This window comes from Stegastes partitus, unplaced genomic scaffold (genome assembly GCF_000690725.1).
Source record: "Stegastes partitus isolate 25-593 unplaced genomic scaffold, Stegastes_partitus-1.0.2 Scaffold211, whole genome shotgun sequence".
NCBI classification, from domain to species: domain Eukaryota; kingdom Metazoa; phylum Chordata; class Actinopteri; family Pomacentridae; genus Stegastes; species Stegastes partitus.
In genome coordinates this window covers 207,284-231,499 of record NW_007577942.1, presented here as the reverse complement: position 1 = coordinate 231,499, position 24,216 = coordinate 207,284, and the positions used below count along the sequence as shown (strand labels likewise).

The following is a 24,216-nucleotide window of genomic DNA, read 5'->3' as shown; positions in this document are numbered from 1 at the left end:
TGTTGCAGCAAAATGAGTTGCAAATGTCTGCTTGTCTCATTTGGGAGGCCAATGAGGAGTGCATTACAGTAGTCCACTCTACAGGTAATGAAAACATGAATGAAGGTTTTAAATGTGTATGGATAAAGTAGTTTTACTGTGTTTAAATCTTTGGTGAGCTGGTGTGCCTGAGCTGCAGTGAGTGACAGAGGTGTGAGTTAAGACAGAAGCAGGGACTTCATATATTTGCAACACTGTAGAGCTTTATCTAAGTCAGTTTAAGGCAGGAAAGGACTATTTTGATGAAGAAAAACTTCTAAATATGTATTTTTGATACTCAGATATGAGTGTTTCGAAGTTAAGTAAATGCCTTTTTGGTAATTTTGCTCATAAGGAGGATGGTGGCCCCTCTCATCCCCCGTTAAATCATTGACCGATTATAATTATATATATATAAAAAATAGAGCAAGTGCCAAACTAAGAATATAATGTAACTTGTTAAACTGAAAATTGACCATGGTGGGTTATTTTGCCTGTTAAAACCACAACTGTTGTCTAGCTGAACAGAGACTGATCTAAAAATTTGTTTAAAACATCTGACGTTGCTAATTCCCTTCTCTCAGATCTTGCAAATAACAATACATGTCCTAAAAACACTGATGCTGCGACACACTGTGAGACTGTGAAGTTTATGAAAATAAATGGGCAGATGGGGTTCATGCTGAATCAGCTGAAGTACTCAGAAAAAGCCTTTTTGGATCAGGGTTGTTTATAAGATTTACTTTAGTAAATTAAAAAATGAGAGGCAGGATTAGATCGCACTACACTTTGACGTAACAAGCTAATGCGCATTTACAAAAATGAATAATTACTCCTGTATTTGTAAGGGGAAAAAAACAAGAATTTGTTGTTGAACTTTTTTTCATGGGGGATTATGATTACTGGCAGGTTGTGGGCTGTTTGGGAAGCACGTTGCAGCAGCTCTGGTTATTTTTCATCACTGAATCAATATGTGGTGTAGATAATAGAGGCTGCTCTGTGATCATTTCTGAAAATGCCCGACAAGATTATAAATCAATTTCTAAATTCACACAGAAAGAAACACAAAATAAATGATTTTATTACACATTCAATGAACAGTCTGATGGTTTGTCGTTTTGTATTCCAGTTCTTTATAACCTACAGTTATGATTCATATAGGACCATATTTACAAATGTATTACAGTATTCAAGGGTTTTGGTCCATGAGCAAACTGCCATTTTACAACATCAGAGAGAAACAGGAAAAGCTGCATGAAATGTAAAGCTTATAAAATTCATTGTTGCTGCACATAGCAGCTTAGTCTACAATCATCTGAGCTGTGCCATAATATCAGCTCGCCTTTCTAGCCTCAGGCATCGCTTATAAAGGCGAACAGGAATCCCTCTTTTTCTGTCGTAGCCTGAAATTCGCACCCCGGCAGTGTCTTTTTCCTCTATCTTCTTAAGTGCTTGATGTAGGTCAGAGGCTTTAGTGAAGCCTCTTGAGCAGCTAGAAAAGAGACATAAAAATATCAGTAAGGAAAGTCAACCTAATAATCTGTTACACAGGCAAACTAAGGTAACACATCAGACAAGGGACTGGCACTGCTGCAACCAAAAACTGTCAGAGATTAACATGAATAAGCACATGAGAGCTTAAAACCTTTTTTTACGGTGGCACTTTTTCTCCTTTGGCAGCGTAAAGCACTGCTGAGAGATGAAATCCACCAGGAGAGAGGGGAGAATGCTGGGCTGCTTGAGGCCTTCAATCTGAACAGCCAAGCTGTAAAATTGACAACAACGAAAAAAAGACAACTGGTAAAGTTAAATCCTGTATGTAAGGTTACAACTTCACACGCAGGAACAGAGTCAGACATGAGACAAGGAAAGTCCTAGAGCTACAACAAGATAATGTGATTTACACTGTATCTATCTGTATGTGACCAGAGAGAGACAGAGACAAAGAAAGTGAAAGCTGCCTGTGGGGGGAGGCCTTTCTCTTTGTTTAAGCACACTGTAAATAGGAATGAGGAATAATGGTCCGACCATACACTGCTGTAGGCTCAGAGCGAGCGTTACACAGAGTGGTGGGAGGCACAATCCATAGTCGAATGTAAACATCACTAAAATTAAACACAGGCTCTGACTGTAGCATTAATGATGTCTCTGTTCCATTAAGTTTTCCACTGAGTCAGTTGCACAGCGTGCCTCTCCAAGCAAGATATTTTGACATGTTAGAGCAGGAAAAGCACAGTTAACACATGTGTGCAAAGCGTACCCAGATTTTTTTTTATTTCAAAATAGCAATACCAGAATTAAAAAAAAAACTAAAAGTCCTACTTTCCAAATCTCACTTTTGTAAAAGTAGGATAATAGTATCAGCAAATTGTACTGAATGTATAAAAGCATTCAATACACACTAAAATGGGGTCTGTCAATATTCTGTTTTATTGGAATATTATTATTATTATTGATGTATTAACATACAAACAGTATTTAAATATTGTAACAGACAAATGTAAAGCTGATTTTACTCATTTTACATACTGTCAGGTGACTCAGTTTACTGTGTAACAAGTCATTGTGTCATTCATTATATAATAATAGGGTTTTAAAGTCCTATTCTGCTGTAAACTAACTGCAGCTGTCAGATAAATGAAGTGGAGTAAAAACTACATTTCTCTCTAAAATATTGAGGCGTTAAAGCAGAAAGTAGCATGATATATGCAAATAAAGCTCAAATACTTTAGAACTGTACTTCATACAGTATGTATATAATGACTTTACACCACTGGATAATACATCTGTCACACACACTGACCTACTGTATAGAACTAAATTACTGGTAATGTTAGTTGACCATGTGTGGCCCGAAAATGGGAAACCTAAATGGAATGCAGCCATAATTTACTGTATTAGTTCCGCCTGCAGCTGTTTTCCGGCTCAGATCTGTCAAAATTGAAATTATTGAAGAAAATAAATCACCTTTTTTATGCAAGCAGCCGGAACTTGGAAGTAGATCAGAAATACAAAATGCACACATAGTCATGTATAATCATAATGGATCATTGGTGTGACATCTTTTAGCTAGTCTCAGTCTGTCTAAGGCTTGTATTTCCTTCCTTGCTGTTTCAAGGTGTGAGATTAATTATTGATATAGTGAGCAAAACATACAAGAAAATGCAAAATAGTTCCAAGTTGTTAAGCTGAAATGTTTTAAACGCTCTGATGCTGTCAACATGTTTAGTAGTAGCTTATCTGTGCCTGTTGTACAGTGGCAAACAGGGGTCAGGATTACTAGGTCACAAGGGTAATTCGACTGAGTAGACCCCAGTAGCCCCTTAAATCTTGAAAATGGGCCCAGGAAAAAGAGATTTTCCAGGCTTTTCTCAGTGCAGTTATCCAGCTATGACCTTCTTCAGAAACAGGCCAATTTGATACATCTGAATGATTTTAAAGTCAGGATTTCTTTTTCCATCACTGAGCCTCTTGCATAGTTACATATGTGGATATACAATAAGGGGGAAAACATGACATGAATACTAAAGCTCTGTCATGTTACCGGCTGGTGCAGTCACAGTGGTAGGCCGTCTTTGATTCCATGTTCTGCAGATCGTATTTCTTCTCCAGAGGAGGGATTTTGAATTTACACTCATCCAAATGTTTGAGGCTTCCACAAAGGAGCTGAGTGTCTGCAGGAACAAAAATAAACACAGGTAGTCTCAGAAAACATCTCAGGGAACCCACTTTTTAAAAATAACAAATAATAAAAAAAAAAAAAACACCAATCAGTTGTATTCTGATGCTGTTATGTTCAACATTTTTATTGTATTATATCATCAGCTCTGAAGATTTTCCTCCTGTCCCACCTGTAGGGGGCACAGCCACCCCGTTAGCAAGTGTTCTGTAAAAAGAATAATGCCCTGGGCCACCTCTTTAAAGGCAGAATATCCCAGGAATTTTTGTGGGTTCTTTCAAGCTGCTGCCAAGCTTCCAGCTTTCCGGACTGGAAAGTATTTATTTACACTATAATGAAGAGTTTCAGAGTTTTTTTTTTTTTTTTATTCCTGCTGTCGCTCAGTTTAAAATTTACTTGATTGCATACAATAACACAACATATAAAACATTTGTAATTAATTTAGAAAATGTTTCCTATTTATCAGCATGTGCAAAACTCATTCAGTGATCATATTTGATGAATTCAAATATTATTAACTCAGCATTTTACAAGCCGAGGTGATAGATGATTTACTGATTCTATTAGCACTGAATGCTAAATTGATGGTCGATTTCATTAAATTATAGTAGAGAGAAGAAATTACTCATCACTCGTATCATCATAATTACTCTCAGTGTCTCTGGTGTTGAGAGCAGAGACCTTGTATGCTTCAAAAAGCTGCAGCAGAAGGAACAGAGTCAGCAGCTGCATGAACTCACCTGTCATGTTATTATTCTGTCTTAGGCTTCTCTCTGCAGGGGTGCTTCGGGCCACGGCAACATCCACAGGCTCCGGGGTTGTATTATTCTGTAGCACATAGGAGTCCACCTGTCTTTTTGGCTTTCCATCTTTATGAAAAGAAGCTATTGTCTTTAGTTTTGTGGTTGTGGGCGTCGTAAAAGTAGCTGCATTCCAGAGAGTTACCAAAGTGTCCGGTTTGGGTGTTGCTCTTGTCTTTTTGGGGGTCTCATGTGTCATCCCTTTAAATGGTAATCCATTTGTAGCTGCTTTAGTCGGGGTAACCGTTGTCATGTGAGATGTTGTTGCTTGTTTCAGACAGTTTTTACAACGTGGGTGAAAAGTGTCACCCCTCACAGGCATCTCGGATTCACAACAGCGTCTTCGCTTTGGAAACTTTTTGTGATTTTTGGTGATCGCTGTTGTGATGGCGGCTGCTGGGAGATGCTGACGCTTTGGTCTCTGTGTTAAAGGCAGGGCACTTGTAGATGTTATCAGCTGAGATGTTGTGGTGACATGTGGTGAAATGTAATCTAACAGACCCTTTTTGATGCTCTTATTTTTTCCAGCTCTTTTCTTATTTGAAGCATTTAAAAGACCCGTTTTAATTGACAAAGTCGTGGTGTTTGCCCCTGGTAGTGGGTGCACTCGGGAGGGAGCAACTCCGTGCAGTTTCCGGTGTCTTTTACATCCTCTTCCCTTTGTCCTTTTGCGGTAGAAAGTGTCTCCTCGGGGCGGCTCTCTGAAGCCACATCTCCGTTCAGCTTTGGGTGACTTTCTGTGAGGGGTGATCATGGGGCTTTCAGTTGATTGCTGCCCCTCGATACTTGTTAACTTGTTGCTGTCTGTGTGTTTGTGTGCAACATTAGAGGTGTTGTAAGGGAGGGGGCTTTGGAAGATTGCATATGGAGCCACTTTGGCTGCTTTGCACCTATAGAGAGGAGTAAACATGCATGTTAAAACCAAGAAATAAAGGAAAAAAATCTTTTTCAAAAGTGGTATTTGCAACTTATATGCATGATATATTTGTTATATATTTGTTTGATTGATAGGAGGTGAACATTGTGTTGCTGTTTGGGATATGATCTGCACTTTCAAGTAGTAACTCCTGTTTTCCTTGGAAGACAACAATAGTACCACAGAGATGATTCAGGAAACACTCATGCTAGTTTTTAATTATAGTAATTATCGCACAGTTTCTTAGTATAGTACTATTACTGCTAGAAAATGTTTAACCATCAATCATCTCTTGTTTGTAAAACCACTTGGTAGTGTCTACATGGATAAAGCTGTGGTGAAAAAGCGGAGGTGTGGCCTTCGAGGTTTCGTGAGGTTTGGCAGAATGTCAGGCATGTTAATACAAGCTACAGAAGTACATCTGCTACCTTGGCTTCCAATGTAACTATACCAGCACCTTCCACTGAAAAAAGAAAAAATGCAGTTTTATGGTTTATACCAACTACTCTGCAGTGAAGAATATGCAGTGCAAACATCAGGCGACAGTGTCAGTGTGTCTCTTACATTCCCCACCAGTACATCTCAGTGCAGCGCTTCTGCTGTTTGAGCTCAAAGCAGGGAACCTGCAGGATGTTGAAGAAGCTGTAGCCCACCATGCTGGAAATGCTGTCATTCACACTCATGAGGCACTGTCGAAATCTGGTAAGAGGCAGAAAAAGAAGAGCAAGCCAAGGTCAAGAAACGGGCAAGTCAATAAACACATCACAGATGGCGGGTAAATATCCTTGAATGCTGCCTCATTTTGTCTACAACTTGAGTTAGCCCAAACAGTTTAACGCCGCGGGTTACCTCTGTGCCAGGAGATGAATTAAAATGTGTGCCAGTGTGCGTTCCTTATGGATTAGTTCAAGGGCAAACATATTGCACCTGTCAGCACAAGATGTGAAGTGCGACTGACATCTCTACGGATTTAAATAATAAATTGTGTTGGAGGAATGGAATGCCGAGCAAACACAGAAACTGCAGGCAACTTGTTCACTCTTGATAACAAAAGTTTAACCAGAGGATGAATTGCAGTGATTTATTTATTACTCTTGGATCAAGAGTAATGTCGCATGGCCCCAGGTTCTCCTAAAATCACTTCACAATTATCAGCACAGGGGCAAAATGACACAATACTAGCATTCCAGAGAGGAGCAAAGTTTTAGAAGTGATAGAAGGTATAAACACTTCTAAATTCAACCTTCAAGCGAGTCTGTCCTTACTTGACTGTCGGAGTCAGCCAGAGCAGTATGAGGAGAGGTCAGGGGGAGTGGGTGAATTAGTTGTTGCAGGAGTTTCCCTGGAGGCAATGAATACTTGGAATCCTGGCTCCGTATTAAATGCCCGACGGGTGTATTCTGAGGCTCACCTTTGGTCACACTCACAGTGTGAGACGGTGTATAAGTTGGGGTTGAAGACTCCGTAATTCACTGTGAAAGCTGGGATGATATGCAGGCAGTGGTCGTGCTCACGGCAGCATCTATCGGCGCTCTCGAACATCCCTGTGCACAAGAGCAAATTTAAATTTAATCACTTATCAAAGAGAGTTTTACATGGAAGCAAGTTTTCTTCACCTGATTTGAACTCAGAAAAGCTGCTGACTTCAAAGGCAGTTATAAGAAGTTAAAAATGGATGGACTGTAAAACCAAGATCTTAAATCTTTTTGATGCGACTGTCATATAAAAATGTCAAGAGGCCTTTCAAAGGGAATTTCTTGGGATGTATGTTAAATGTCAGTCTCATTTCTATTGAGTTTTGTTCAAGAACAAGTCAGCTACACTTAAATAAACTAATGTACCAAAAATGTAACAATTTAAATCATTGTTGATTTTCTTTAGAAACTGTAGCATGATGACAACTACTTTTTTACTGTATATATTATATCTCTGTCAGTATATTACTCACAATTTCTGTGCTAATGGATCCCTGTTTGAGGTGCTTTTTCTTGGAAATGGCCAGAATATTTATCCAACATGCTTCAATATACACAGCACAGGTGTCAAAGGTCAAGGTTACTCTGTGGTTTATGTGCAACAAACACACTTCTGCAGCAAACTAGAGCTGTTGAATGAAGGTGATGGTGATTTTAGTGAGTAAAAAGCAGGAAAGGGCCCCTGACATGTCCTCAGGTCTGTATTTTATATTCTGTCAGAGCACCCAGAGTTCCTATACCTGCAGGCTACACAAACCATAGGGAAGTAACACTTGATAATTTCTTCTCTGCCACCTCTGATCACTAATGTCCTCCTAAACCCCGAAGAGCCCACACATGGAGGGAGGAAAGCACAGAAAATGCTAAAATCAGAATTCAACATCCTCACCTAATTGCTCGAATTTACCCGCTTTGCTTCCACTGCCACACCACAACGTGCCAGGCAGTATCCATGCGCGTTTCCTCCGAGTTTTCCTCTCAGTCCCATCGCTTCTTGTGCGCTTGGTAAACTTTTGCGCACTGGAGGAGACGAACGCGCAGGGTGCATTCGGAGCCAACAGCACACTCATATTAAACGTCTGGCTGATTTCTTCAGTCCGGCTGGCGTTTCTATCACAAAGAGTGCGATATCTTTCCGTGACGAAAGGATTGGAGTTTACTTCGCATGTTAAGAGTCGCAGATCTTCGGACCACAGGCTGAGGTACAAGTAGCGCGCACCGGCTGCGTCCTGGCGCAGGAACGTGACGCGCGTTTTTCCGTCTGCAAGACTCGATGTTAGACAGGAGAGTTCTGGTCCGATCACATTTTGTGTTTTTGATAAAACTAGCGATGACAAGACGAAAGCGACCCGCAGCACACATCTGCTTTTCATCTCAGTGTGAGGGATCAGTCCTGTTGGAGACCAGAGTCACGCAAACGCCTCAATCGGCGAATTCTTCCACATTAGTTGTGGTATCAGTGCGGTTCTCTGAGTGAGGCATGCATGCTTGTCAGGGCAACCGGCTGGAGTTGACAAGGTCTTCTTATTGGTCTGCTGATGTGGGGAAATTTGACACTCAGAAGGGAGCGTGTTGTGTGTTCTTAGGGTGGCACGTTTTACTCAAGTGAAATACTTCAATCTCCGATAAGATTAAGGAGCTGCAGACGTATCCTGAACAAATATGCGCCAAAATTAGTGGCAAAATTCTAATATATATATATACAAAATTGGGCTATTGGATTACTTTTGGCATTAAAACACACATAGATTGCAGTGGCTAGAAGTCTTTAAAGATTTAATGTAAGTTTCTTTAAAATAACATTTCCAAGCATTCATGAAGTCGCACTCCACTTTCTACACACTGTAATCAATAGTTGTAAAATACAGTTAAATTCAGCAGTGTGCTGTTTGTCAAGAAATATGATTAAGACTGTAAAATCTGATGATTTTTTTGGAGGCAAAAACAAGAATGACCAATAACAGCAGACTACTTTTAGAACATAGGAGCACTGTTCAGGCAAGCAACTTGATTAAAACATCTACGAACATAATGACTGACTTTATACTGTTTCCCTAAGATAGACCACTTTTAGTTTTTGTTTTATTTCATGTTCTTTCTTTTTTTTTCATTCATTCTTTCTTTCTTTCTTGCATTCTATTATATAATTTTTCCTTGGTTACTAAAGTTAATAAATGACAATCCATAAAAATGTGACTTCCTTCCTTCTTCATCCTTTATTGTTTTAGTGCTATATGCATTTTTAAATGTTAAACAGACTCTGTAGATGTCAGTTCTGAATTTTAAATATCAAGACACATTGGTATTTATGCTAGATGTCGGCAATTGACAGTAGTGTTTATACGTTTTGAAGGAAGACAATTATGTAATTTGCAAGCAACCTCAGTTACAGTTGATGTTGATTACTGTGGAACCCATATATAAATACAACAGCATTTATTACTGGACAGTTTATTTACAGTATTAAACATTAAACCTTATATTTACTGTAGAGTACTGTAATTAGTTATAGAGTGCTTCATCGTTTAAATAAATAAACTGCAAAAATACATTAAAACAGGCTACTGGCAACCACAGCTGCCAGTACTTTACTGTAATTTTACACAAAAAACGTTACCATGTATCCCACATTACATTTTCTATTCTTATTTATTTATTCACTATTATCTTTCCCTTACTCTGTGTCAGTGTAGTGGAAGGACTACTCATATCATGTACTTACCACAGTGTCCAAATGCTCTGTTACCTGTAACACAGTCCTGCATTCAAATTTTTAAGCTACTTAAGTCAATGTTCAAACTTCTAGCACCAGAATACACTTTAAGCATCAAGTGTAAAAGTGCTATTTATGCAGAATGGTCCATTTCAGAATATTATATTATTGAAATATAATTACTGATACACCAGCAGTTGGTCATTTTTCATTAGATTTTATTGATCTGTGTAAAGGCTCTGCAAAATCTTTACATGCAAAGGTATTTGCAAACATACATATTTCCATTGCATGCACTATCTATTTACAAATACAGAGATTAAAGAAGAAACATTCCACTGAACTGGCAGAATCAAGTAGAAGACAGCTATGGTTTAGCTCAGAGAGAAGCCTGTATTTTTTTTTTTAACAACAATTGATAATCATCATGTGATGATCACTGTATAGCTGAAGTAGCACAACGCAGGACTGGTGGGTGTCTGAATCATTGCCACATGTGGGCAGAGAGGCTTTACAGAGAAAACAAGACACTGGAAAGATCTGAATGTGTATGTACAGGACATCTCATTCAAAGATTGAGATTAATCTCAAAGTCTGCTACTGATAAAGTTGGACAAAATTGATGTGCTCAGGGATTATTAGTCTATCCTGTGGTTGCTAACAAACCAGTTTATTCAGATTACACCATAGTCATCATAGTCATGCAGAATATGACCTCTTGTATATAAAGTATTAACAGGAATGTTATGGGGAAGAAGTGTAAACATTAATGGAATTACAATAGCATTAATTTCTTACAAAGTATATATATCTTGAACCACAAGACATTTCATGCATAGGATTTTTTGTTTTCGTCTTTGACGTTGGAATAACTTGCAGACAGCTGTATAAATTGAGGTCATTCCACTTTGTAAGGTGTGCTTTCCTTGGTTTGCTGTGATTAGTGAACAAACGCACGCTAAAGCCTTTTGATGACTGGGGTGTGACAGAAGGAAAAGAGCCCTGCTTTTGTGCAAAGGAGTGCTGTGGGGTAAAAGCGGGCCATGATTGCCCCAGGCACACGAGGGTCACGAGCACAGTGCATGCAGATAAAGCTGCACATACTTATGACATAACCACTTCCACCTTCTCTCCTTGTTAAACGGAGCAGCAAATTTTGTAAGGGAAACCTGTAGGAGACCTGACCGTGTGCATTCAGTGTAAACACTACAGTAGAAAACCTCTGAGGCGTCAGAGCGACCGGCGAGCTTCAGAGGAGTAGAGGTAGCAGGACGAGATTCTGTTTTGTTCTGTTTTTTCCTGCCAAATCTCACTGCATCTAAGAAATTAACTAAAAAATAAATATCATGGTTAAAGTTTTAGTTTCTCAAAACACATAGTTAATACTTCCCACGAACTTAAATTTCACAGTTTGGATAACTATACATAAAAACTCCTGCTAAACTAGGTGTGCTCTAATTTTAAATCACAAAATTAACAGCAACTGATTAAAGTTTCATCTAGCTCATGGTCCACTGACTTATGAATCATCTGCAGGATCAGATGTCTATCCTAACCTGAGCAATGTATCAATATGTAAACATTTTCTCCATGGAAATTTACAGCATGTTTAGGACAGTCGAAGTGTGTGAAGGTGCAGCTGCGTGTTTTCTTTCATGTGTGGCTTGCCATGCTGATACAGTTCAAGTGTTACACTACAGCGTGATGTAATCACACGAGTAAGTAAAAGTAACACCCTGATGGTCAAATGAATCTCAGGCATGAGCTCAGTCAAGGCTTTCATGAGCTTGAATGACGGATTTGACCTCAGATGCCATAACATATTGCTTTACTTGCTCTGTGCCAGTGCAATCAAACTTCATTTTCTTTAGCGTAGAATGTGTCAAGTTCAGCACACTATATAACATCACTGACAGGCATGACGGCCTTTGTGCAGCTGTTTGTTGACGGACGTCTTGGTTACATTAAATGAAATTTCTAATTCATATACGCTGCGATTTGTGCCGGAGGCAGATTAAGTATCAGCACAGGCAGAGAAACTGTTAGTAAGAAAACAGGAGAGAAGAATATACCAAGGACACATGTGTGAAGTCTAAATAAAAACAAGAAAATGGGGAGAGAAAGTGCATCAGGAGATGAATGCAAACAGATCGGGGGTGGATAGGTTGTAGCTCATGCTGTATACATGGGGTGGGCAAGGGGTTAATCACTAGCAACATGATTCTCATTCAGCAAGGTGTGCCAACGCTCAATCTTCTTGTCCTTGTTCTTCAAACACTCATACCAATGTTTCAGCCTCTCTCCTTTGGCGGTGATTCCCAGTTGACACCCACCTGTCAAGGAAGGAAGGGGCATGTGAGCGGCAGGTAGTGAGTAGGTAAGAATTTCGCTTTTATTATCGCATCCAAGCAGCGATAAAGATCAAACACTTACCTATGTAGTCATTGGACTTTCCAATATCATAATCCCACACGGATATATCTAACATCTTCTTGGCCAGTTCACTGTGTTTGATGTCGTAGCTGAATTCCTGAAATTTAATTAAGATATAAGTTTCAAAGCCTTTTTCATCGTTGAGTTGAGTGAGGTGGTTTGACAGCAACTAGGGGACATCATGTGCAGTCCTTCACTTTAAACTCTTTAACAAACCTCATTAAACTCTGGGTTTAAAGTCCTCTTCTTGATTTGTGTTTTGCACTTGCCCTTCTTCCCCATGTCAGGTTTCAGGCATCTGTAAATTGTACACGCACAGATTTAAATCATTTCTAGAGTCATCCATTCATAGTCTAGTACACTTTTACAATCTGCTCTACCTACATTTTGACATATGGGTCAGAGTAGCCATTGGCATCCATGGCAGCCAGGTGGACACAGCGCACAACGCCTACGATGAGCCGGTTCAGCTGGGTGCTGTACATGAGGGAGATCAGAATCCGACCGCGCTCTTCTACCTCTGAGCCTTCTTTCCCTGGCTGAGACAGAGCAGAGGAAAGGAGGGGAGGGGGGGAAAGAAAAATCATGATAAGAGTTGCCTGAAATTCTGGAAAAAAAAAATCTGTCACGTTTAGACATGCTGGGAAACTAAGGCACTGCCTCATCTTCGTAGAGAGCGATCCCTCTGGCTCCTCCGGCTGTTGCAGTTCTCTTCGTCTGTGAGGGGGAAGACGAGATTACAGCGGGTCAGTGAGACATTCAGGCGAGGAGAACAAAGAGTTGCTCGACTGTCAGCGAACTGCACTCACAGGCACAACTCTCTCTAGACACACGTTGAAGTTTTTCTTCTGGTTCATCTTCAGTTTCTTCAGCGCCACTCGGGTTTCCCCAATAAACTCATTATGCCCAAACTTGTCTTCGTCGCAGACAGAGAGCCTGCGGAAATCAACAGAGAATCTTAATTATACGGACATGTTGTACCTCTAAGTAGGTCAAATAAGAGTGGATTAAATTGAACACATGAGACTGTTCCTGCTTAGTGAGTGGGGTTTCTGAGGCACATTATCCACCTGAGGGTCTTACGCTGCATGTCCTCCTCCGTCAGGCCGTGGTAGGTGAGCATCTCGTTCCACATGGGGTTGCGGGTGTTTCTCAGTGTCTTTGTGCGCAACTTGTTAGACTGTTGGATGCAGCATAGATCAGAACAAAGATATATCACTTTCTAGATAGGAGTCGATTTTATGATTTGTCAATTCAAGCCACAAGATGTCAGGCTTGAGCTGGAAGAAAGGTTCCTCATCAAACCAAGAGGCTCTAAAATCACCACCCTTCCATTTTTTTTTTTTTTTTTTTGCATAGCAGGATATTAAGGTAATGAATCTTTTACAAGAAGTAAAAGCTAAATGAAGGAAAGGCCTGTCTTATACCTTGCTAGCCCCTGGTAGCAGATGGAGCTTGACATAGGGATCTGCCAGACCATTTGAGTCCATGGGCTTCAGTCCCTGAGGAGACACAAAGCACCGTGTTCATCACATCGCAAACAGCAGAGAGCAATTAAGCTAAAGTGCCATTCAGGAGCTTTTTAACATAAACCACTTGATTGTAATTGTCCCTTTGTGTGGGAGAATGAGGAGAATAGTGGTACCTTTGCTTTGAGGATGCTACAGTGGAGGCTGTTGCTTTCCTGTTCGTAGTGAAGACTGAACTCTAGAGAGCCCAGAGTGGCTGAAAGAGACCCAGACCAGTTATTACGTTGGGCTGTAGGGAGACAGCAAGTCTGCTCTTGAATAATTAAGAATATAAATATAGGGAAGGAGTCACTTGTAATTAAACAACACTCATCTTGTGAAGTAAAGCGAAAACGAGAACGAGCCCAGAGCGGACTGAAAGGATGGACAAATGTCTCGACTTTCACTCATGAAACATTCACAGGCTTCTATTTACCTTAAGTAAGCAGTACGAAAATCTTATTAAAAAGCAGGGGCATATGATATAAAAGAAACCAAATAAACACTCCAGTCTCAAAGGAAGACATTCAGAAAATAAAGTTCTGGGTAGGAAAAAATAAAGACAGAGATGCTGCCCACACAGATTTTCTTTGGAGCAGTTTCATTGCCTTCGCATGGCTGTTGGGGGACAGACTAATTAAATGTCATTTATAAATGTTTCTTGTACAACCATTTAACTTGTACAGGCTCAGATGAAGTGAAATGCTGATCTAATGATGCTGCTAGATGAAAAGACAGCAGATCATCAGTGTTTTTACATTTCTGAGGGATGCCTGGACAATTAGTCATGGCAATCCATCTAATAGTGTTGGGATATTTTAGTCTGAGCCAAAATGCTGGATCATCTGACTGATTCACTCAGCAACTGGGAAATAGGACAACATTGCCACATAACCATGCCACTTACAGCTATAAATAAGGGTTGCATGATCAGACATATGTGTATATTTCATTAGTTACCGGTCATTACAAATCAAAAAAACACACTTAATCACATGTACAAAGGGCTGTTACTTTCCTGACTGACCATATTATTTTTATCAAGCTTAAACAACCAACTCATTTGGATTGTCAATACCGAAGAAACTGCAACCAGCTGGGTTAATGAAACCACACGATCTAACTGTTCTCACCATTACAACTCTACAGAGAACAGGCACATAAAACCATTGCTATTTTTGCCACGTTACTCCAGGGGCTGGATCCAACACAGGGGGAATCTATAACTTGTTAGCCCTGTTGTATCTCAAATTATTTGCACAGCTTCATAGACCCGGACCTCAATAAAATAAATTAAAACTCAATTCCCCGGAGACAGAATAAAGGCCGTTTGGTGCTGCCGGCTAAAAACATGAATGGCATGGTACCATTCTCATCATGAAAATGGGATATGTGAGAAAAAAAACAAAAATTACACAGCTTATGCTTCACTACTGATTTAGTTAGTCACATCCTCCTCTGCTTTAGCTCCCAATTTTCATATTTCGATTACATATGGTGCTTCTCATTCGTCATTTTCTACCCTGCTCAATAGACGCTGCCAGAATTACATTTGCTGTTTGCTGGAACTATTGGGCAATTTATGGATGAATTGCAGATGAATTATTACAAGAAAACTAAAAGGCAAAAATTAAGCATCGACACGGTATGAGTCAGAATCCCTGAGGGGAAGAGAGATGTTGCCAAATTAAAGACATCAACGCCCAATACTGTATGCTGCATGGAAATATGTTTCCATTTATGCCAATACATAAAAAAAATAAGAAGACACGCAATCTGGTAGGGGTTTTTTTAAAAACCTGAAATGAGTGGAAAGAAATCCCAAATGTCAAACTGCACACAAAGTGGAGTCACACTAGACACATCAGTCACCTATGAGAAGGCTGAGCAGATGGTGTACTCACTGGCTTCATCAGAGTCATAGTCGTTGGCCTCCTCCTCCTCCTCGGCTGGGGGAGGTTGCTGCCGGGCAGGAGGGGCACTGTAGGCAGCCGGCTGCCTCCTGTCCTCTCTTACTGCAGGAGGCGCTCTCTGATCCGGAGGGGCTGCAGCAGAAGAGTAAGCTCCTCCATCTCCTGCCACTGGACCTACAACCACAGCCAGTCATGGGAGACACTCCGTGACACCACTGGTAATGCAATATTTAGTCAATGCGTGGGATTCCCTATAGGAGTAAAGAGACTTTGTATCTGAGTTGTTTCTCACCCTGCTGGGCCATGGTGGCTGATGCAGCGGGCTGTGGTCTGGAGCTCTGGACAGGCACCATCTTCTTCATCACCACTGGGCTGCCCTGTCCAGCCTCTTCAGGGCCAGCCCCACCCGTGGCCATGCGCAAAACTGGTTTAGGGGCCACAGGTGGGTAACCAGCACGGCCTTGTGGCTCTGGTCCCAAAAATAAGCATGAGTAGCATAATATGGTAAACACAGAGACGCACACTATGCATAAGGGAGAAATGCATAATCACACTACTTCAGGCTTCTACTGCAGTGGAATGTGTAATACTCCCTAGTCTCTCCGGATACTTTTGATGTTGCAGCTTTTTCGTTGCAAAGGCATTGACCTACATACACTACAACAAGCTGTGGCAGCCGACGACTGTACATGCAGCAGCTACTTAGTTTGCCTGCTAGCACCACCCCTCTCTTTTGTGGGGAAATCACATTGCACAGGTAATCACGCTTAAAGTGTGAAATGATGCGGTGTGACCCATCATGCCAGCACCACCTGGAGGCTCATTCCACGCCACAGCATGCAACTTCCGTCAGCTTAATTGAGCTCTGCATCCCCCTCCTCTGCAACAGTGGGCGGCACTGCCAAATTTGGGAAGCAGATAAAAGGTTTGATGGCTGGGAAAAGAGCAATGAGAGGCGGGGTTGCACGATCGGGCATCCTGATCTGAAGAGATGGTGCTTTGAAAAATTTAAAGTTTAACTGAAAAATGAGGGAGATGCACAAAATTGTGGTTACCAATAAGAAGAAAGTTTAATGCTGTTAATGTAGAGATATCTCACCTCACCTTACACTGGTCTCTAGTGAACATGAAGCATACTGACTGACAACGCTGGTATTTGATCGGTGTTTCATCTGAATGGGCAGCTTCATCACTTAGATTGTAAGTTGGCGATGCAGCTCCATGCATTACTGACATGCTTCATCTGTCTAGTCATCTGCCATCACCACATCTCAACATATGAATGTATAGGAACTGACAATGACTCAGCACTTGCCGAAATAAGAATGAAAAGCCTTTTTTGCTGGCTTTGCAAACTTCAAAGAGTGAATGTTGTAAAGAGACGACTTTAATCATAAATAGACAGCGCTATGAGGACCTGTTCAAAAAGGGATTTTTATTTTTTTTGTAGACTACACAGTATGGTGCTTTTTTTCCAGTCAATAGCGCACCATAGAAATTTGACAGCTTGCCTATTAACATGGGTCTTGAGATGTTAGGCAGCCACGAGAAAATGCCCACCCAGAGGCTTGAAGCTTAGACACAGTTTTCACATCCAAAAATGGTTTTATCCCCTTTTGAAGATATCTTATTTTCAAAAATAGAAAAAAACATTCCCAAAAGCTGTAGTATCTAGTCTGTTTCCAAACACAAAAAGTACGAAAAAGTATCAAATATCAGTTCCACTTTAAAGAACAACACCCTGTACTGTTGAGAAGTGGAAACATCACAGGCAGTTTAGGTAGATCCCTTTACTTTAAAAGGTTTCTTGATACTGAGAACTTGCCTGAATCTTGCTGCTCAGAAGCAGGAGCCTGACTCTGATTCTGACCTAAGTAGAGATGTAATGTAAAGCAACTGTTTGTGAAGGCAAGTCAATAAAAAGGTCAAAAACTGGACCTCCAAAGTTGCCTGATATAAAAAGTCATAATGACGAAAGAAGAGACCAAAGCTGCTACTGAATCTACCTGGTGGCTGTGGTTGGGTTACTGCCTCCCTGGGCTCAGAGACTGCTGGTCTCTTGGCCGCTGCTGCCTCATGGGTACCAGTCTCTTTTTGTTTAGATAAAGGCATGGGCGATGGCAGGAAATGCTTAGGAAAACCTTTAAAGAACCAGGCGCCAGACCTCTTCCATACCTGAAAATACAGAAAACTGCATGCATTATAGGTTTTCCACCAGACTATTCACTTAACCTGTTTTCCTTGATGCAAAGCACTCACCTCTCGCTGTTCTCTGCAGATCTTGCAGAGCCACACTGCACGTGGCCGACTGCTACACTGTGTACCACACTTGGTGCACATGTTCTACACAACGGGAGAAAATAAAGATTTCCAGCTGCTCGCCATTCACAATGTTATCACGAATGCACAGCTCATAAACAATTGTGTTCCTCCAATTTTTCTGTGAATTGCGGCAAAAGCCTGGGTTGTTCGTAATAATTCGTCGGCTCATTATCTACCTTTTTGCAGTCCTCGCACACCACCGAGCTGACCCCGGGTGTGCCCAGCTGCTCCCCGCACAGCAAACAGCGGGACAATCCATCTCCGCACACAGTCTTCTTCATGTCGTCCAGGCGGTTTATCAAGCGACTGCAGCAGCACAGAGCGAAGTCTTACTTAAAAGGTCAGCGTTAATTATCCCAGGTCCAAATTTATGCACTTCATCAGTCTTGGCAGGTGATTTTGTTTTACTTTACACCCATCACAGAAATCAGTGCGTGTTTTACAAACTCTCACCCAATTCTCTCCTGCTCCATGGCCTCCATTTTCTCAGCACGGGCAATCACACTGTTTATAATCTCTTTCTCTTCATCTGTCAGGTCTGGACCAGGACCAGGGCCTGGCTGCATGGTCCAGGTGCCCCTGTCAGCCAAACATATTCTATAGTTAATGGTACATTACGCAATTGTACCACCCAAATCACATGCGCACACACACTTCACATTCAGTGTTTGAACACACAGAGCAAACACAATGTACGAACGGATGAGCGTGCATTTACTGCATTAGCACATTATGCTGCTTCCAGAACAGTTACAGAGTGGAAATGCAGATAAGAGAGGAGTTTATCTACTTACTGCTCTTTATCACTGTGTCACAGACGGCATGTAAGAGAGATGCAGGTGAAACAGAGGAGGAGGGCACAGTTAATGGTCGATGGTGCCATTAGAAAAGATTACCAGGACAAAAATGACAGTCACACTTACCCTGCATGCATGCTCCTCTGCCTGTCGTTGGACACCCAGCGACCCGAGCTGCTGCTCATCACTGTGTCTGTCATGCTGCGCTACTGCAGTCTGCAAGGTGGATAAACAGAAAGACAAGAAGAATGACACGAATTCAGCATGAGGCAGTCAAACAAGCTTTAAAATAAATTCCTACTCTGTATTTAGAGTTCTAGTTATGTGTCTTAAGTCCACACTTAGCTATCCTTTACCCTTAAGCAGCATTTACTTAATTGCTGCCTCGGATTGCTCTCTCATCAAAAAGGACATTTTCTCCAAATGTGCGAGCAGGGACACTGCCAACATTAAACTGGAAAGTCACCAGATACTCTTCCTTTAATTGTCACAGGGTTGAATAAAAAGTAATTCTGGTGACCATCACTAGCCAAACAACTACTAGAATCAACAAAAATCTAGAATTAGTTCTCAAAAATCACTTTTTCCCCCCCCTCCCTCATTTACATTCCTCTTATGAATTTGCATACCAAGCCTAAAAGATATCGCAACTTTCACTGGGAGTGAAAGCACAATTAATAAAGCCAATTTTACAGCCTAATCAGTGCCACCTCCTCTTGCCGAGGCCGTTTCAACAAATTCCCATCCGCCGACATATTCAAGCAATAAATGGACGCAGCGACAGCAGAACTGGAATAAATACAAGCACAAACAGGAGCAGACTTGCTTAGTGTGCATACAGCAAATGGAACAAAGCTTACGACAAAGCAGGTCCTCCTGTGCATTAGTAACCAGAGTGAAATGATGCTGAAGTGGGTGGTCCAGGTCGTTTGAATTTATGGGCGCCTTCAGTGTTCAGGGCCGTGGAGATAAGGCAGTGCAAATTGGGGGTGGGAAGGTCAATTAATTGAGCAGCTGTAAGTAAAACCAAAAGAGCTGCTTCCAGTTTGCGAGTGTTTGAATGAGACAGATGTGCCCATGCAGAAGGAGTGGCTCAGTTATGCTATGACACAGTGGCTTAAGAGTCTGTCTCAAGCATTTCTGATTGGTCACGGATTAAAGTTTCTTCACACTTTTTTAGGAGATGCTGGGGGTGGGGTTGGGTGTTATGGGGTGTGATGAAGGCTACTGTCGCTCCACGTGGTAAAATCGGAGCTGGATTGTTTATAGACCGTGAGGAAGCCACTGTTGCTGAGGAGGACTGTATTTAAAGTACATGACAGCTTTTGTTTGTGTACATAGCGCAAAAAAAAACAACAAAAAAAAAACAACAGGCTGCAAACAGAGCCAAGTGCTAATGACGGCACGTGGGAAGCTGCGAGTTCCTTATCCATGTGATACACCAGCAATGTAATTTAATCTCAGAGTGACATGGTAAAGATGATACAAAGACGATAACACAACTCACTGAGGCAAGTGCCCATGGGAAAGTCTGCTAAGTGAGCGTGTGTGTGTGTGTGTGTGTGTGTGTGTGTGTGTGTGTGTGTGTGTGTGTGTGTGTGTGTGGTGTCCTATGCAACTGCCTTAGGGCTGCTTCAAGTCTCTGGCAGACAATACATGGAGGGATGCTGCAGCCACAGGCCAGTGTACGTCCTTAGGGGAAAGTGCCAGTATTCAGAGCAGACCAGCGTCCCTTGAACAGGAGCAACAAGAGGAACTAAAAGCCTCTCCTGAGCTGCAAGCACCAAGAACTGTGATGACTCAGGATGAGACCAGTATAGATACTGTATTAGTGAGAGTGGTAGCAAGGAATGCCTAATGATAATGACAAAAGCAAAAAAAAATCAATAAGTTTCACTTGTCTTCAGCTTTTCACAGCAGTAAAATCCAGCACTATAGAACCTTGGGGAAAGTGAAAGGGAGGGGTGCACCAATGTCTCCCTCATTCAGCTGCTCGCATTATGCTGCGTAATGTCAGGCTACGTACCTTTTGAGGTGTAATCTGTTGTCTGCCTGCCTGCGGGACTCACAGAAAAAAGGAACAAATTCGCTGTGCTATCAATAGACACTCTGGGTGTGGGCTTTTTTTTTTTTTTCCTCTGATGCTGCCGCCGCATCCAGCCAACGGTGGCAAACACAGTCTTCAGGGAGCATTTGTCTTTTTCCACTTTTTCGGCGGCAGCCTGACAGATCAGACATTGCTCTGACTGTACAGTATGCATTATATACACTGAGGCTCTCAAGCATGTCCCTCCTTCACTTGCCAAAGTGAGTTATGCCACCTTTGTCTAACGTTATTGTCCTGGAAAGGTGGATGGAAGGAGACAGATGGGAGGCGACGTTCAGACTTGGGCAGAGTAATCACTGAGTCAGACAAGCCTGAGCTCTCTGCTGGGGATAGATGTTACTGCATCACTGAAGTGGGCTCTTTGCTGAGGTGACAATCCAGTTAGCATTCAGGAAGGATCGCATACACACTTGTCTCATAAAGAGCTGTCAGTAAAGGTGTTGGAAACTACTGCTTGGTTTCATCTGCTGTAGTCCGAGAGGGTTTACAATGATTCCAATGGTACGTATTGAAAACCGTTCCTAAGGCCAATTATCATGGACTGCTTTGCCCAAAATGCCACAAAGGGCCTCATTATTCTGCAGTCATGACATCACCATTACTCTCCATCCTGTGTGCCATTGAGGTTATAAAAGCACCAAATCTGCGTCATTTGTGACTCTGACAGTCATCATGTACGCGGTTTCCTCCCATAAAAGAGATGACTCAGTCAGGTGGTGGGTTCTTCTCTGGGGAGCAGCACATTTTCTCCCGTGTTTTCATTTATTTCTTTATTTTCCAAAATGTCATGTAGCCTCCACGGTGATGCTCTTATATGCGATGCCAGGGAGCTGTGCAGGCGACCAGCAATGCCCAACAGCGTCTGCAAATACACCAGGCGTAGCTCGTAACAGATCATGTGTGAGATGACAACAGGAAAAGACCAGAGGGAGAGAATCGACTAAGATAGTCATCTGCCTGATCATCATAAGTCATCCACGCAGCAGGATCTCTCTCCATACAGAATCTCATATGGGGGTGGTGAGGACCAATTTAGAAACCTGTGTCTCCTCCTCGGGGCCTGAAGGGAATAGTCAATACAAATCTGCATCTGTACATCTTCAGGAAATGTATGTATACACAACTCCGAGAGCAAACCCTACACATTTTTCTATCAATTTTTCGACACGAAGCCATCAATTCTCCTCGGATACTCGAAGTGAATGCTCAGCACAAAGAGGAAGCTTTAAGTCTCTTCGGGCACTTGCACATACTAATGTTGTTATGTGACTTTCAATAGTAGGTGTATGACTTATTACTGCAGAACATATGACTGGAAAAGAAATTGACAGGAAGAAAAGCACCTTGTTATGGTGATCCTGAGAGATTTCTTTAAAGATTTTGCAACTTGGTGAAGAAAGCAGGCAGAGTGACAAGAAGGCAGCAGGACATTGATGGATTTGATGGATCGATCCAGCATTGATCATTATAGAAGGAACACTAAGTTGTTAAATGGCGGATTGAGGGAAGTGACCTCCATTTGACTGAGATCAGCATAAAACAAAACCAAGGTTCTACTGCAGTGTTTCCATTTTACTATTAAGCAATTTGTGCAAAAGTCAATTAGTACACTCATTTGTACTAATTTATTAAAGAAAACATCCAACCCCAGCCATGCTAAAAAGCAGACAGTTTAATTGATTACGAAAATTAAAGCTAAATGCAGCCATAAAAGCAATTATTACGGTATTCAAGGACAATCCCTAAAGAATAAGGTGTGACTTTGTTGACTCCCTCTGTGCTCAATAACATATTTAAATGGCAACAGTGCTATTTTTTTTTTTTTTTTTAATCACTGTGTTATGTGTCCTACTTGTAGATGTATTGGAAATAATGATACTAAGACACAACTGCACTTCAATTCCAGGGCAACAATTCCCTCGCCATTCTCCAAGAAGGACACGTCTAAAATGGGTTAATGAGAATCGGAGATCAATGCAAAGTCCCACAATTGGTTTCACTTTAATTTATCTTTCAGCAGGCCTCCATTGATACTTTGATGCTTTGCCATAAAACTTACTTAGGTCAACAAGAGCAACCAACAACCCCTTCCACAGCAGCGTCCCTGCGCTGTCAGATCAGCATTTTCTTCCAAACTGTTTTCCAAGGTGCTGATGCTAAGTAGATGCCAGAGTTGATATTCATGTCAACACAGCAGCACACGCACACGACCGGTGATTTAATAATCCTGGCGAAACCATACACAGTTTTTCAGGTTGACGTGACCATCAATGTTTTATTAGCTGTAACGCTCTGTGCTTTTTCCCCATTAAAGACCCAATAACCTTGCAACCCATACTCAATTTTTCACAATGCTGTAGGAAACTAGCTTGCCTCCAACATGTGCTCTAAACAAGCCATTACTAGGCTCATACTGCCTGGTGTGACTTTATATATAATCATGTAGGGGAACGATGGCCAACATGGTTTCACAGAGAAGGTTTCATCTACACTAATTACAGTGAATGATGAACGTTTGGTAAAAAGTTAATGTGACACTGTGTCTTCTTCTATTTCAACTGTATTTTCTTTTCTTTTTTTTAAACGATGACATGCAAAACACAACAAAAACAAAACTGCAAAAAAAAATTAAAGAAGAGTTTAAGAAGAGAAGGAACTAAACATATTTTATTTGAGTTTTTAATTTTTCTTCCGCTGCCATCTGGCCTGGCAGTAACTCAGATTGTTTTATGTATTATGAAACAGAACACAGCCTGAGATCCTCAGACAGGAGAGTCTTGGCCGGGCTACAGTTTCAGCTCAAGTCCTGCGGTGATCTGGAATATCATGCTTTTTGTTTGTTTGTTTTAAATCTCCTCTTCACAATTACTTATCTGAAACCCAAATTGAAATCCCAAATCTAGCAGTATGGGAAGTTTTGCATGGAAGAAAAAGCAGTAAATCACAAGTATACAGATGAGTTAGCCTTCATTCCCAGAGATCATATCAAGTCACACTGCTAAATAAACTTAGAATTCAACATCTTAGTGACAAATATAAGCACACGACTTGACTAATGCAGAATCGAATGATAAATTCGATGACCATAAATTTGAAAAAGACCTAACATCTACTTATGGAAAATGATGAGTGTAGAAGCAAAAGCCATTCATGAGTCATCTGCAGTCCTTCACTTAAATTTTCAGCAGAACATGAACTAGTTGACAATACTTTGACTCACGCGTAGGCTACATGTCATCAAAATGTACAACCAGCTGCTCCTTCACAGTCTGTGGTGACACATGTGGGCTGTTGGTTGGCAGAAACTCAAGGTCTGTGCAAACACTTTTATAGACGGTAAAATGGCCTATCTTGTGCCACCACACAGCTGACCAATCTATAAACACAAGTATGATCTGAAAGGGTTACGAGTGGTAATCAACTTTAGCCATAAAAAAAATGACTAACAATGCAAAGGACGTGTGTATTAAGACATGCAGTAAAGAGAAAGATTGCGCTGAAATCACTCCCACTGTGGATTCACAATGCTGCAGAT

At 41.3% G+C, this 24,216-nt stretch overlaps 2 protein-coding genes across 2 annotated transcripts; both read right to left on the bottom strand.

The window, feature by feature from the left end:
- Window positions 1-1,148: 1,148 nt before the first annotated feature.
- Window positions 1,149-8,261, bottom strand: LOC103356620 (group 3 secretory phospholipase A2-like). The gene is made up of 7 exons (XM_008280842.1): window positions 7,778-8,261; window positions 6,825-6,957; window positions 5,978-6,112; window positions 4,438-5,387; window positions 3,563-3,692; window positions 1,664-1,783; window positions 1,149-1,510 (listed from the first exon to the last, which is right to left on the bottom strand). The coding sequence occupies exons 1-7, from the start codon at window positions 8,259-8,261 to the stop codon at window positions 1,330-1,332; spliced, it is 2,133 nt and encodes a 710-aa protein (XP_008279064.1). The 3' UTR covers window positions 1,149-1,329.
- A 1,541-nt stretch (window positions 8,262-9,802) lies between these two features.
- Window positions 9,803-18,774, bottom strand: LOC103356618 (rabphilin-3A). Its single transcript, XM_008280841.1, has 18 exons — window positions 18,701-18,774; window positions 18,572-18,583; window positions 18,231-18,356; window positions 17,954-18,083; window positions 17,715-17,798; window positions 17,462-17,630; window positions 17,270-17,325; window positions 15,748-15,922; window positions 15,447-15,629; window positions 13,680-13,759; window positions 13,462-13,536; window positions 13,105-13,214; window positions 12,844-12,970; window positions 12,695-12,751; window positions 12,419-12,573; window positions 12,251-12,332; window positions 12,035-12,131; window positions 9,803-11,934 (listed from the first exon to the last, which is right to left on the bottom strand). The coding sequence occupies exons 1-18, from the start codon at window positions 18,772-18,774 to the stop codon at window positions 11,804-11,806; spliced, it is 1,923 nt and encodes a 640-aa protein (XP_008279063.1). The 3' UTR covers window positions 9,803-11,803.
- Window positions 18,775-24,216: the final 5,442 nt, after the last annotated feature.

Bases quoted from the DNA above. Each gene is read 5' to 3' on its own strand.
- LOC103356620 (XM_008280842.1), bottom strand. From the start codon at position 8,261: ATGAAAAGCAGATGTGTGCTGCGGGTCGCTTTCGTCTTGTCATCGCTA. The intron at 6,958-7,777 runs GTGAGGATGTTG...TCTTGTGCACAG, and splicing joins GGGTAAATTCGAGCAATTAG to GGATGTTCGAGAGCGCCGAT. The intron at 3,693-4,437 runs GTGAGTTCATGC...TTGTTCCTGCAG, and splicing joins ACAGAATAATAACATGACAG to ACACTCAGCTCCTTTGTGGA.
- LOC103356618 (XM_008280841.1), bottom strand. From the start codon at position 18,774: ATGACAGACACAGTGATGAGCAGCAGCTCGGGTCGCTGGGTGTCCAAC. The intron at 17,326-17,461 runs GTAGATTCAGTA...ATCTCTACTTAG, and splicing joins AACCCAACCACAGCCACCAG to GTCAGAATCAGAGTCAGGCT. The intron at 13,215-13,461 runs GTATAAGACAGG...TGCATCCAACAG, and splicing joins TGCTACCAGGGGCTAGCAAG to TCTAACAAGTTGCGCACAAA.